The sequence below is a fragment of the Corticium candelabrum genome, chromosome 1 (assembly GCF_963422355.1).
Source record: "Corticium candelabrum chromosome 1, ooCorCand1.1, whole genome shotgun sequence".
Lineage (NCBI taxonomy): Eukaryota > Metazoa > Porifera > Homoscleromorpha > Homosclerophorida > Plakinidae > Corticium > Corticium candelabrum.
The window spans coordinates 11,944,485-11,958,982 of record NC_085085.1 but is presented as its reverse complement, the minus strand read 5'-3'; the positions used below and the strand labels follow the sequence as shown (position 1 = coordinate 11,958,982).

General features: G+C 40.8%; 4 protein-coding genes across 5 annotated transcripts in view; 2 read left to right on the top strand and 2 right to left on the bottom strand.

The window, feature by feature from the left end:
* Window positions 1-3,791: 3,791 nt before the first annotated feature.
* LOC134198402 (protein ANKUB1-like) lies at window positions 3,792-5,541 on the top strand. The gene is made up of 2 exons (XM_062667791.1): window positions 3,792-4,704; window positions 4,814-5,541. Exons 1-2 carry the CDS (start codon window positions 3,792-3,794, stop codon window positions 5,539-5,541), a joined length of 1,641 nt encoding a protein of 546 aa, XP_062523775.1.
* On the bottom strand, window positions 5,538-10,012 carry LOC134180506 (uncharacterized). Of its 2 annotated transcripts, XM_062647680.1 has the most exons (11): window positions 9,895-10,012; window positions 9,753-9,838; window positions 8,930-8,984; window positions 8,785-8,871; window positions 8,395-8,484; window positions 8,231-8,326; window positions 6,767-6,874; window positions 6,694-6,713; window positions 6,594-6,636; window positions 6,437-6,520; window positions 5,541-5,800 (listed from the first exon to the last, which is right to left on the bottom strand). In XM_062647680.1, the coding sequence occupies exons 1-11, from the start codon at window positions 9,964-9,966 to the stop codon at window positions 5,780-5,782; spliced, it is 762 nt and encodes a 253-aa protein (XP_062503664.1). In that variant the 5' UTR covers window positions 9,967-10,012; the 3' UTR covers window positions 5,541-5,779. The 2 variants fall into 2 exon arrangements, with proteins under 2 accessions (XP_062503672.1, XP_062503664.1); XM_062647688.1 differs by lacking the exon at window positions 6,437-6,520 and having other exon boundaries at window positions 5,538-5,800.
* Window positions 10,013-10,132: 120 nt separating this feature from the next.
* LOC134180498 (post-GPI attachment to proteins factor 3-like) lies at window positions 10,133-11,176 on the top strand. The gene has a single exon (XM_062647669.1). The coding sequence runs from the start codon at window positions 10,155-10,157 to the stop codon at window positions 11,115-11,117; it is 963 nt and encodes a 320-aa protein (XP_062503653.1). The 5' UTR covers window positions 10,133-10,154; the 3' UTR covers window positions 11,118-11,176.
* Window positions 11,177-11,514: 338 nt separating this feature from the next.
* LOC134180489 (cilia- and flagella-associated protein 99-like) overlaps window positions 11,515-14,498 on the bottom strand; it is an 11,328-nt gene continuing 8,344 nt past the window's right edge. The window contains exons 19-22 of the mRNA XM_062647658.1: window positions 14,430-14,498; window positions 14,191-14,368; window positions 11,749-11,858; window positions 11,515-11,685 (exon numbers count right to left, since the gene is read on the bottom strand). The exon at window positions 14,430-14,498 is cut by the window's right edge and continues 11 nt beyond it. Coding sequence (XP_062503642.1) covers window positions 11,652-11,685; window positions 11,749-11,858; window positions 14,191-14,368; window positions 14,430-14,498 — 391 coding nt within the window. The 3' untranslated portion in view covers window positions 11,515-11,651. The remainder of the gene's footprint in view (window positions 11,686-11,748; window positions 11,859-14,190; window positions 14,369-14,429) is intronic.

Here is a 14,498-nt window from a genome sequence, read left to right as displayed (position 1 = left end):
TTTTGGGTGGTATTGCAACTTCCTATGACAGCAGCCGCTGATGAGATTAGTGCTTCTCTGAGACCAAGACCTCCTGTGTTAACTGGTAGTGTTGCCTGGAGCCACAAGGAATCTGGAATAAATAAGCGAGTAATTAGTTCTAGAGATTGTCTCAAACCTCTCAAAACGAGAAATTCACTGTCTGTCAGACCAGGTGTTACAGTCCGCAAAAGGTGATGGACCTTACAGACACTCAAACAACTGTGCAAAAGATGTAATCCAACCTGGGGGCCTCTATGTCCTTGAGATGTGATTGAATATCAAAGAGTTTGTCTATCCGCTTAGCGACCGTATTTTGAAAGAAAATATCTGACCCATGGAGTGGTGAACCGAGCAATTCCAATCCGTCAGTAAGCCTATGAATTTCAGTATTGTTCCCTGATGGCCAATAAATCTCGCATTTAGCCAGATTGATGTGAAGACCGAATCGAGGACCTTTTGCTAAGAACAATTCTAATAGAGAAGAGATGCAATCTGAATCACCAACAAATGTGCCATCATCCAGGTACCATAGTTGCAGATCTATGCCAGGAACATTGCTGATGTCGTCCAGAAACTCTAGTAATACCATGGAAAATAGCATTGGACCTAGTGGGTCTCCTTGTTGAGCGCCAGCAGTTGATAGAATGTGATGTTTGCCAAACCTAAGTTCTCCTAGTGAACTATAACACCACTACACCCATGCAAATAATTCTGGAAATTCTTCACGTAATCCTGGGAGAAATTTTTCACGGTGACATTCGTTGAATTTTATTTACAGACATCGGACAGCAGCACTGCAGGCAGCCGGAAGGAAGATAGCAATGGATCAAAACTTCAATGTCAACGATACAACACAGGAATGTGCAGAAGTGGACTCGTCTATATCATCTCATGGAACTTATACTGATTTTACGGTAGGAAAGCAGCAATGGGTTTCAACATTGACATTTTCATGGTAAAGTCTGTTGTTGTTTAGTGCAACTTGTTGGAACAGTAAACAGAAAACAGATAAACAGATTGACATACAGACATACACACAGGAAGATGATCAAATACAAAAAACAACAACTTGCTGGCAATACATCAAGCCTCAATTTCACTCCTCTGGTATTTGAACATTTTGGAACTTGGGGATCAGAAGCTACCAACTATTTACAAAAAACTAGCCAGAAGATCAAGAGACATTGAAGGCTATACAAATGAAGCTGACTTTAGAGGTTTTTGGAGGAAAAAATTCTCAATAATATTACAACGATGTAACGCTAAAGTCATCCTCCACAAGTTGACATGTGTCTTCCCTGGAGAAGTAGATGAGAACATACACAATAGAGACTATCAAAGTAGTTTGCATTAAACTAAAGCTGAACTCAGTAGATTGCTTGTATTTAGTGTTAGAAATGTAACGTAGAGTTTATGTGTTTTCAATAGAGATAGTGCGTGCGGGGGCGGGGAGTAGGCGTTCCCTGTAGTACCCGTATTTGCCGCCATTTTAGGGGGCAAGCTTCTGTCCTCCGCAGGTATCTCTCTTTGCGACGGCTGCTTGTACAACATTTCAAGGAGGTTCGACTGTGTGTTAGATAGTACGGCGACAGTATACTAATTGCGAAAGATTTAAACCAAATTTTATCGGTGAATTCGCGAGTTTGCCGTGATTTCTTAGTCTGATGGTCGAGTGCGATAAGCTAATTCTTAGAATAGAGATTATGGAACAGAAGTCTAAAAGTCTCTCCGCTGAATCGCAGAAGCGATACAAGGAGAAAGTTGTACCTGCGGGCCTAAAAACAGGTAGAACGGAGGCTCACCTGTGGACGGAGGAGCCAGAAGTCATTCCCAACATGAATTGGAGTAACATGATGTTGTATATGATTGTATGCTGTTAGGTGTATTAAACCTTCTCTTGAGATGAACAAATCTCTCTCTACTGGAAGTGCTCGTAGCAACATAACCCATCCTTGCAGATGGTACAGTACCCAGTCAGGGTTAGTTGAGTCATACACAAAGGATGGCTTTCCTAGAATTGTTCAGAGTAGCATAGATTACTCTTTTATTATAAAACAAACTAGAAATGACAGCTCTACCAGACAGAAAGTGCTCAGAGCAAACACGCAAACGCTGCGACGGCTTCAAGTCCTCTCTGTCTAGGCTGGAGATCCACGCTGCCCGTCGTCTGTTGCTCAAATGACGCGTTTCTGGTCCCTGACTGGTTAGTATAGCCGGTATAGACTAAAAATGTATGTTGCTCCCCTGAATTCTACGATCGTGGCAGCCGAAGACACAGCAACTCTAGCCATGCTAATACCCTTGCCCCTAAGATGGCGACTTCCGGGATATCACGTGATTGTGACGTCAAACGCACTATGTCTATAAATGAAACAGACAGACAAACAGAAAGACAGACAAACAAACCAACAGACAGACAGACAGACATGTACAAATTGATACAAAGATATAATTGAAGAAACAAACACACAAACAGACATCTAGACAAACAGACAGACAATTGAAAAACACAAACATACAAACAAAGAAAAACAAACAAAATTGTATCATCAGAACAACAACACACCAATCTACCATTCCATATTCTCACTAGAGATAGCAGTGGCAGCTGCAAATCTCTTGGAACAAACTCGTGGTGACTGAAAACTGGAATGGGCCAACAACGGCGTACTTTTCTGAGCCAACTGAAGAAAAAAAGGAAAAGCAAATTTTAGTTGACAAAGTCACAAGTACAATTAAATGTTGATATTAAAATTTTACTGCATCTATAAACTCAACTTGTCATATGATATTTACGCATGCTCAATAGGCTATGCCTTGGTGTCCAGACCTTACACATGCAAGATAATATTAATTATTCTGAATATATGTTGTTCATCTTTGAGACTTTACATGCAGGACTTGCAGCCACTGGCCCGGTACTTTTCTATAATGCACAAACTGTCTGTAACCATTAGAGCATTAGAACTCGATATAAAGTAATTAAAAATTGACATCAGCAGTTCACACACACACACACACACACACACACACGCACACACACACACACACACACACACACACACACACACACACACACACACATTAGATTAGGCTCGAAAAACTTCCAAATATACTAGCTAGAAGAAAGTAAATGAAACAAGAGTACTTGCCTGCCAAAGAACAATTGCAAACTGACATCGTTGTGAACAGAAGAAACATTTCTTGTTCTGCATCTTTGTTTTGTAAGGGTGAATAATTTCCTCCATTACTACATGGTGTACATTATTAATTAAATGTAACTTCTATTCCGGCGATAAACCATATTTGGCTAGAAACACGCCCTTGCTCTCACTCGCGTGCTATGCTCGGCAAACTTCCGAATGTTTGGCATGCTCTTCGAGTTTTCAATTATTTGCTGTATTTACTAGTATTGAAATTTTATAGTGGTAGTCCGCACGTCCGGGCCCGCTAGGCTTTTCCGTCTAAAAAAATTCTAGCCGTCTAATTAGCTAATAATATTGATTGTAATCGTCGTACGCAGAATTAATTAATTAATTTAGCTATCCGAAAGCGACAAAGACGGTAGCACACCCAACAAAACAACCAATGCAAATAACTACCCAGTTATATATAATTACAGTAGGCTATAGCTAATTACTCTACTTCCTAACCGCTCACAATATTTTCATACTCCGAAAATCGGTCTTGACTTTTGCCGATTCAAAGCGCATGCGGCAAAAGCGTTGCCGGGTTACTTCCGTGTAAACACAGGCTCGTGCCTCGCAGACATGAAATTCTTTATTCTCTACAGGGGCAAAGTGTCTACAGCTGAAGTTCCGGAAGGATCGCTAGTCAGAATTCTGAAAGATCTTTTACGTCGCAAATTTTCGCTTCAAGATGTGGAACAAAGCGGAGACAAGAAGCTCGCACTGTCATTCAATACTATTTGTCTACAGGACGACTGGGTTCTAAGCGACGTTGGAGTTCCGTCTGGTTCGACGCTTCATTTCTACGTAACCACCGAGAAATCGCCGGCTCTTCGCATTCTCTGCATTTTCTCGGGAGAGACTGTCAATCTGTATGAGACACTTGACAGGAATACACGAGTCACACAGTTGAAACGGCTTGTTATGAGTCGGACTGGTGTCCCCTACAGTGTCTTTAGGCTGAGTTATGAACAACACGAGCTGTTTGAATGTCACAGTCTTGGCCATTATGGCGTAAGTGCAGGCTCATTGGTGAAGATGGAAACTTGGGACGGTTGGAACAACTTTCTGAATTCAGCTCGTCGAGGCCAGGCTAGGCAAACAGCTGACAACCTCATACATAATGATGTTGAGGTGGCTGCATATCAGAAGAGGGTGGCACTATTTATTGCTTCCCACTTGGGTCACACAGACCTTGCAGCAAAGATGATAAGAATGGGAGCACATGCAGATGAGCCAGTCGGAGAGCATCCTGCGAGACGATGGTGCACTGATACGAGCAATCACATGTTGTATACTTCACCGGTTCATGAAGCTGCTATTAATGGTCACTTGACTATACTTCGATTGTTTGTCAGAAAAAACTCTTCCTGTGTAGCTGCCAAAGATGGCCGGGGGTTGACCCCATTAGATTTGGCAAAAGTGCACAATCGAGTTGATTGTGTCAGTTACCTAAAACAACAGCGATGGAGAAAAAGCGGAGCTGATAGGAAAGGTATATATCACGTGCTTGTTAATAGATATAAGGCAATCCATATTCTAGAGTATGACTGCCTTGATAATTCGCTATATTTTGTTGTTTAATGAATACACTTTGTATTTAGTGAGCCACTCTCTGTTTGCAAAGATGCGTCACTGGAAGGAGAAAAGTCATATGAAGGCAATAGCAGGAAATAGTAGCATGGGAGATGGTAGATTTTGCTTTCGTCCTCCAATGGTAGGCTCTGCAATCTATATTGATGGCTTGCATGAGAGCATGCAGAAATCACGCCATGAGCTGGGCCAGGAGATAGATGTCCGAGACCTGTCTGATTCTGACTATGAAGTATCTGGCATATCAAGCTATAACTCTAGTTCCATAATCAGAGCTTCAAACGAAAACACTCTCCCTAATATATCTACATTTTTGCAACTTCCTCGTGACAACAGGAAGAGTAGACTGCCCACAAGGGATACAAAATTGCCTCCTCTATCGAGACAGTCTACTGTAAATGTGGCTGCATCATCAATTGTTGTACCAATTGACAATGATGCCAATGCAAAGGGAAATTCAAAATCGATTGCTCACCATCTGCCCTGTAATGATATGCTAGAGAAAACGAAGAATGCATATGAACAATATTGTGGTAAAAGCACAGAAGACAGTGTATTGGCATGCATGGACATTGCTAGTAGTTTCTCCACAAAGCCCTGGTTGTCGCAAGTGCGTTTGGCTATGGCTGTACATCGAAACACAATAAGACGACCTCACAGAAGATCAAGATCAGACCCTGCTGGGCAGAATGACATTGGAATTGACACTGACAGCTTGACCCAATTAAGTCTTACTTAAGGTAGTAATCAAATTTAAATGCTAATTACTGTATACTTTGTTTGATTATCAGTGATTTATGACAGCAGATAACAGAATAAAGTTTATAAATTACTGCTCTCTGATTAGCAACTTAGTAGACCATGATGTTGCGACCTTGTCATATACATCAAGTTCTTGACCTTGCCATATATACATCAAGTTCTCGGCATCATATCTACATCCAGTTAATGAAGTTTCCCTATTCCAGCAGTCCAACTCAATTTAATGCGAGTGATACCTACAAACACAAAACATGATGAAATACATATATTCTACATTCAGCACTCCTACTTGACATACCAAGACTTAGTGAGAATAACTGACACCACAAGTTTAATAGCTGTGACTGGCACTGTCAGTTGACAGCCACACACACTACGTAATGTCCCACCAAGTCTTGTTCTCAACTTAATTAAGTTATCATATTTCTTCTAATACAAATGCATCTTCTAATAATTTCCCACCTAATATACGTGCAGTCTGGGGCTCATTTTATGTAATACATGTTCACCTTCTAATAAAAGCACATGCTGCTGTTTTCGTGGTAGCTCAGTAACTCAATAACGATTTCTAGAATGTACCGTATGTGTTTTGAGTCATTATGCTCATTGTCATATTTAAGGTTTGGAAAAAGTCCACTTCCAATAATTTCCCACCTTCTAATAGAAGCCCAGTCTATGGACCATTCCAAACAATACAAGTAGAAGGCTTGTATTAGAAAGTACGTCGTAAAGTTTGGTACATGTAGTACAGTTATCGGTCACTGTATATAGCATTGACCAATATATGGTAAGGCAAGCCTAACTGTCTAACAAGCCTAACTTGTTGCATAACTGCTACGGTAAGACAAGCAAAACCATATGAGAGTGGTTACTTTCTGCAGCAACTGCTGACATGATGCCAAAGCCATAGGCAATATCTTCAAGAAACGACTGATCCAAGGAATATCACAATCAACCTGCAGTGCCGTACATGATTAACACCAGCAACACAACAGTCAATTTATTGCCATGCAACAATAAGTAGCTCACACTTAAACGTTGAGACACTTCATAGTGCTGACCCCGTATCTCCCTACAAAACAAATGTTATAATGACAGCTGACTGCAACACTGTAAGCTCACAACGTACACTGTGCCTTTCCCAGACGCCTGCAATACAATCAATATTAGAGCACAAGAACTAAATCTCGATAAACACACACCTGAGAACTTGATACAGCAGCAAATGTAAGGTACGATAAAACAAGTTTACTTGCATTTATTGTAAATACAATAAGTTCAGAAGTTGACAAATCAGGCTTGAACGTGACCTACAGAGACAAAATAGATTTCCACTCTGCATTTGATACATGTAGTGTAAATGTATACAGTACCACCAAAAATTGTGAAACAGACACTCTAGTGAGTACACATAACAATTACCCCAACCCAACCCAATGGTTATGGCCAGAGTCAAAGATCAAGTATGGAAGGGCCTCTTACTCAAAAATTGACACCTAAAGTTGTTAATTGGTAAAAGTGATCGATTTATTAACTTAAACAGCATGTTGCTACACTAGTAGTTCAAACCACCACCACTACCTAAAATATAAAAACATAATTTTCTATGGTATCTGAGTCATCAACCTTCAACATGTGGTTGACAGGCAAGCGCAAGTTGAAGGATGCCAGCATTTCTACAGATGCAAATCTAGCAAACAGTCACTGCAGAAAGCACCAATTAGCCAGAAGGATGTAAGTGGGAAGAGTCTGGCTACGAGAGACTAAGGCTGGGGCTTACTTGAGCCCTGGGGTAATAATCAAGCGAGTACGATAAACTTGTCATCATATTTACTCGCTACACTATTTTGCAGATGCACAGGCATAAGAAATATAACTAGATAGACTATTTTCATGAATGTGTTTAGCAGACATATTTGAATACAAAATATTGTCTATACTAGAAGCCATGTACAATGGAATCACACAACTCAAGTCACAAAAATGGAACATGTCAATTTATAATCTCAGAGTTTACATGACTCTGAGTGTCCGTTGTCAAACTCGTTGAAGATTGTAGCAAGATATTTGTAATCTGAAATTTCACATTAAAATGTTAAGCCATTCAAGAGATATCATGTGTTTACAGACAGACAGACAGACAGACAAACGGACGGACAGACAGACAAACATTTACAAATAAAATACCATTGATTTCATCTCCCACTTCAGTCACTAGCTGGTACTGGAGGCTTGTACACTGTAGCTTTTAAGTGTAGTCCTCATTTTGTTTTACACGAGTTTCAATTTTAGCTTAGTTTAGTTGATGAACACTACTAGTAGTTGGACAGTACATACATGTAGTACCCTGCATTGCAAAATATATAATAGATAAAAGTTCAAATATATGTGATAGACAGACAGACAGACACGTGCACACACACACACACACACACACACACACACACACACACACACACACACAAACACATCTGAAAACATTATGACCTTTCTCTGCTGTGCTACTCAGGTTGTAACAAACCTTATCAAAGTCACATAGCTATCGTATCATCAACTTTTGTCAAAACAGTAAATGCTCTTACACACAAACAATTATTAATATACAAACAAACAAACAAACAAATAACAACAGACAAATAAATAGACAGAAATTTACAAATAAATACCATTGATTTCATCTCCCATAGCTGCCTCAAATCATCAGGAGGTACCGTCAAACAACTCTGAGCTTTATGAACGTAGCCCAGCACCAGCTTTGTAACCTAAAATATATTGTATCTGCAGTTCATGCCTTGACATATTGAACTTGATTGACAAAGTTGACATCTACCTCAACAGCATCTTTGATGTCCACTAAATGAACTCGCCTTCCCTGAAGAGCCCTGAAAGCAGCCTTCACATTGCTTATCATTTCACGTATCTAAATCAACAAGCCAATCTGTAAATGTAAGCTTAAACCAACACTATAGTACCGAGTATCATTTTGGACATAATTGCATTATGAACACATGCACACACACATACACACACACTCACTCTCTCTCTCTCTCTCTCACACACACACACACTCACACACACATACACTCACACCATACCCACACACACACTCACACACACACACACACACACACACACACACACACACACACACACGAGTGTGTGTTTCTGGTTGCCTGTGTGCATGTATCTATATCATGTACTCACATACTCATGTTTATACCTGACTGATGTACCACGGCGTCTTAGTACTCAAGTCATGTTTAACATCCTGTTTTGCACTGCGCGATCCTTTACCAATCCTCACTGTCTATGATGCACAACATAGTGTTTATGTTGCATCAACAAAGTAGAGATGGAATGCATACTCCTTTAGTAATCACACTTCCTTGCAAGTTAACAAAGCCTCTTAAATTTTCAACACTAAAAACAAAAATAGACAATACTAACAATACAACACACGCCAAAATTCAAACAATCATTGAAAACAGCTCACACTTTGACAGCAGAACTCATATAGATAACTGGCACATGCTTTTAGTATGTCAACAAATTTAATTAACCTATGAATAGGTTTAGAGATTGTGTTCTATACTAATTATCAAATTATCGTATAAAATCTACTTCAACGATAAATGCATATGTATTGCACAGAATGCATCCTGGAACTATGGAAACTGCTAAAGTCATTTCAACTCTTCCTGTCACGTACTTCAGGCGGAAGGAATCGAATGCAACCAAAACTGTTGAACACTGAATCATGAAACGTTTTTGATGCTCAATAATAAGGATTTATGCAATTTGCAAAAATTTAACAAATTTAAAAACTTCGACAAACTACAAGTAAAACTTCTCAATTATTATATGCCCAGCAGCAGTCGTCACACTTCAATAAAGAAAAGCCAGATGCTTGATTTGTTGACTAGGGAGCAGGCAGTATGTGAATAAAGGCTTCTATCATTTTCCCAACACAACGCCGTCTTCGAATTCCTATTCTCCAACTGTCTGCTTTACAATATACATCTCAACAGAATTTTCTAGATGTCAGAGCAGGTGATTTGTATCAAACTATAAATACCACCTGTACACGTGTGTGTGTGTGTGTGTGTGTGTGTGTGTGTGTGTGTGTGTGTGTGTGTGTGTGTGTGTGTGTGCGTGCGTGTGTGTCCAGAAGCTGCAGTTCTAGCTTACTCTTTTGATTTCAGTACAAACGACTTCTGTTGGCTCGACGAGTCTTTCCCTCTCGAGCATTCTTCCTCATAAATCTTTATGCATTCCTAAAAACATAAACCAGAGTAAAAAACACCATACCTCTCGTCTCCAAAAATATCACCTCCATCCACTCTTCAAGTTGAAGCAAGACAGGAGGAACGCAAGTAGAGAAGAGCCAATCAACCTCTGTCATTATTTGATTATACGGGACTTCGACTCATTGTCACGTGAGCTTTACTCTAAGTTCTTTTCTGTGAATTTTTGTCTGAATTGTAATTGAAGCTGTGTTTACACTCTCGTTTCCACAGCTATGAGTCATCTGAAAAACACAATAAGACTCTAGAAATGTTAATGTCCGGGACGTTGAGTTGAGATTCGAGCATGCGCGTACGCTCCCTAAACGCTAACGTTTGTATCTTCTTATTCTTGTCGACTGTCTACCGCTGTCGCGGTTCGCTAGGCGACAAGTCGTGGGTCTACAACGAGTGTCTGTCTAGTTGCCTGTCATTGTCACAGTGCGACAGCGACGCTCCTCGACGTCCAAACGAATGGACACTCTCACTGATGAGATGGACATGCGACGATGACTGTCGGTATGACTGCATGCATCAAGTCACTGCAGACAACATCCGGTATGGCCGCCCGGTCGTCCAGTTCTACGGCAAATGGCCGTTTGTCCGAGTGCTGGGCGCCCAAGAGATCGCATCTGCAGTCTTCTCCGCTGCTAACGGACTTGCTGCACTCGTGTGTTTGAGAGATTATCGTCGGCGCGTTTCTAGACGTTACAAACTCTACTGGTTGTGGCACGTCAACTCTGCCGTCTCGGTGCATGCTTGGTTTTGGTCGACAGTCTTTCACTGCAGAGACTGGCCTCTCAGTGAACACATGGACTACTTCTGTGCGACATCCTTAACAGTCGTGCAGATGTTCTGCCAACAGGTGAGGATATGGGGAGGACGGTCACCATTTCGAAGTTGGAAGATGATTGCCTTGGGACTATTTGATGGCCTCGTGTTTGCTGGTCACGTTTCGTACATGAGCTTTGTGTCGTTTGATTATGGCTACAATCTTGCATTCAATATCTCATTGGGCGTCATGATGGCGGCGACGTGGATGATCTGGTGCTACCAGAACTATCAGGAACGACCATATGTTTGGAAATGTTGTCTGTTCTTGGTTCTTCTTTCTGCTGCAATGGCTTTGGAAATCAATGATTTTCCACCTTGGTGGGGTTTGTTTGATGCACACAGTTTGTGGCATTTGGCTACTGTTCCGTTGACATTTCTTTGGTACAGCTTTTTAGTAGACGATGGTGTGTATGAATGTAGGGACAAATTTTCATAATTAATTGAGTGCTTATTGTGGTATGATTTGCTTGACTAGGAGGATTATTAGAGATGGGCTTGGTCTTGATGTGTTTATACACACTTACTCTAACACACACTCAACACACGCGCGCACACACACACAAACACACACACACACACACACCACTTGCACTGCAGTAGTCAGGGTACACTAAAGCGCTGATTGCATTATGACAATACTCTGAGACAGCAAACAAGCCCATTGGCCAAATCAAAGCCAAAGGAAGCAGTACAAGTTACTTTCCTCTTTTTCTGCGATCAGGATAACCAAGCAGCTCCACATAGTTATCCGATACTAATACTGGACCAGTAGACTACATCATACTACAATAGACCTGCACCTCATAATAACTATACCAATACTGAATAGTCCATCTTGTCTTTCTATATTATGCATGTTATATTACAAGAACATACTGCCTTCCATCGCTAGAAAGTTTAACTGTACAGTCAATGATGTACATGCATGTACATGTCCATACAAAATGACTAGGCGAGTCTTGGAGCGCCATTATGATGCAGTAGGAGATGAAATTCTAGGGAATCTATAAGAAACACACAGTGTTGTCAAGAAAGTGTGTGGTTGGTTATACAACAAATCTATTGACCGTTCAGCTGATACACCTGATGCCTTGGCAGATTTCCCAGCAGCTAATAGCCGAGCACTTCTCTCTTGTGATCTTTCCAAATCCTGCCATCGACGTTGTTCTTGAGTTTTCTGTAGTAAAAGAACAGAGCAAATGATCGTATGAAGGAAATGATTAGCATGTACACCCGAGCCTGTGCCACTAGGTAAAACACCAAATATACCAAAATACACTGGACAAATACCAAATCTCAGCTAGTAGTGACTGGGTGATACATCAATCTTATTGACAGCCATACAGTACTGTACACTATGCTATACTTGGCATTGCTGGACCATACGAACAGTCCAGGCTGTCTACCCCATCATTGCCTCTGTATAGCCAGTCTCACATGGAAAAAATCAGGAAGCAACTCAAATGTAATTTAGTCAACCATCCACCAAAATGTAGATCAGGTAACAACTAGTTTGTCACGTGACATAATGAGTTACTAGGAGTCCCTTCGCTTTACTGTTACAAAGTCACATATACAACTCCCCTTCCCCCCGTTGCTATCATACGGTGTAAGGACCAGACCACTGAAAGCAAACGAAGGCCTAGTGTATAGCCTCTATGATGTTTTAATTTCAGAACTATCAGTGATTAATTAAAATTTAATAAAGAATTATTCAATCATCTTGTACAATATGTAAGTCACTGTTCGTCTCTTGATGTATCTTCCATGAAAGAGCAAAACAAATTTGTGTGAGTGGAACTTGCAGTTGGCACCCTATACTGTATAAGATAAAATATTGGCAATAGCAAAATTAATCCAGAGACATGCATGTCTTGCTGGATCTGTTCGTTTCCCGAATCTGCGACTTGCGTCGATCTCTCTGGTTTCACCAAACTGGCAGTCGTTGTGCTAGGCGATTCTGTAGCCTTTCTTTAACTTTACTTTAGCGATGATTCTCTTTGTCTCCTTTGCAGCAGAGAAGAGAGAGAGATAATCGAGTCCTGGTGCTTGATGTTTTGTAGGACACTTAGTTTGGGGCATAATGACTAATGACGAATGCAGATTTGAACACTAAACATGCATGCAGTGTCAGTGTACTGTACATTTAAATGTGTATATATATATACCAATGTAACTAATTAACCATCCGGCTGTTTTGTCGCACTCACCACAAGGCGTTTGCACATAAAGCATGCACAGACAACATCAGAAGTTTGGCTGAAATGGTGCCTCACATACTTATGCCCCTTACCTCTAAGTTTGGGTGGTTTCTGTGCGACAGGAAACTAAGTTACGCCACTGATTGGCAGAAATTCATTTTTGTGGTTTGCTCAAAATGATGATAAAAGCATACTAGTGGATTTTATTTTGGCAGTTGGACATATTTGTTGGATAATTGGCATATGTACAATATTCTTCACCCACCAGTTAAGTGGCTGCGTCATGAAGAAATTGGCGATTACAGAATTTAATTCCACTTGCTTCATCATAGCTTCACGGCCTCATTCTCATGTGTAAGCTCTCTGCTAGACAGGGTAGGCACAACAGACGGCAAGCAGTGGGTTACCATCTTGTGGCCTCATCTTCGTGACGTACGGCCACATCGCCATGACACCTGATCCACAAGGGTGATGATGTCAACATATCCCAGTGCCCAAATTAATGGCGGATTTTATATTGCTGCTTGCTTAAAAATCCGCCAATCTGCCAAAATAGATCACTGGCAATATTTCATCTTATACGGTACTGCATGTTAGGTATTAGTCTCACTTAGTCAGACCCTTTCCACCACGTCATACATACTTTCTCACCTGGTAGTATGACATGCTGGAAAGAGTCTGGTAAGCGAGACTAGTTAGGTAATGGTAACCATTAGTACATGATGATGCTAAGCCAAAAAGGATAGCGGTGCATAATTGGAAATAACTAACTTAACTAAGCCTACACAAGTGGTTAGTTAACACGTTAAGTATAACTACAACCATCAAACTAAACTGGAAGGTACCATATCTTCTCTCTCTCATCTATTTAATTAACTATCTTCCTTACTGAAATGTACCTAGCTGACAGCCTAATTTCACAATCAATCAATGTGCGTGTCATAGGTACTATACCCAGTTGCCAAAAAAATTAAAAGTGGAGCGACCTAATGTGCATTAAAGGGGCATAACTTAATGCACGCTACAAGCAGTTGGCTTAATTAATTAATTAACACTACAAAGTAGTGGTATTTCTTCAATAACTTCGAAACTGGACACAATTAGCAGAAACGCTATTAGGTACATCTCAATATGTTATTCTAGTTAATCATCTATTTCTATGACCAGAAGTATGCAGCAATAAATAGCTGGCTAAACACTAACTTTTAAAAGTGGTCATGGCCGCTGTGGCCACTGCGACTCTGTCTGCCCTGCTATATCATTTGGCTGCTCGTGTGTAACCTGTTTCTATGTGTATCTCTGACATACCTTTGCACTGCTTCCTGGTAATTGTCCTGCTGTCATTCGAGAAGGACTGTTTGGATCAGAAGCAAGTCGCTGACGTTGAGACCGCCGGTCTGCCAGTCTCTGTTGCAAGCGTTGCAAGTGAGGATCATTCACTGTTGCTGCAGCTCTCTGCTGTGCTTCTTGTCTCAACTGCTCTTGCCTGTAACGGTAAACATCACAATAAAGAAAGGCAAGCAGCACGGTGTTTGCTTTGAGTTAACCTTGCAGCAGCTAGTCGTGCCTGTTCTGCTCTTTGTATTGCTATTTGGTCGAGTGTATCCATTACAAGT

Bases quoted from the DNA above. Each gene is read 5' to 3' on its own strand.
- LOC134198402 (XM_062667791.1), top strand. From the start codon at position 3,792: ATGAAATTCTTTATTCTCTACAGGGGCAAAGTGTCTACAGCTGAAGTT. The intron at 4,705-4,813 runs GTATATATCACG...CTTTGTATTTAG, and splicing joins AAGCGGAGCTGATAGGAAAG to TGAGCCACTCTCTGTTTGCA.
- LOC134180506 (XM_062647680.1), bottom strand. From the start codon at position 9,966: ATGACAGAGGTTGATTGGCTCTTCTCTACTTGCGTTCCTCCTGTCTTG. The intron at 8,985-9,752 runs GTAAGCTAGAAC...TTTTGTTTTTAG, and splicing joins TTTGTACTGAAATCAAAAGA to TGTTGAAAATTTAAGAGGCT. The intron at 6,875-8,230 runs GTATTTATTTGT...TTGTCTCTGTAG, and splicing joins TATGGGAGATGAAATCAATG to GTCACGTTCAAGCCTGATTT.
- LOC134180498 (XM_062647669.1), top strand. From the start codon at position 10,155: ATGCGCGTACGCTCCCTAAACGCTAACGTTTGTATCTTCTTATTCTTG.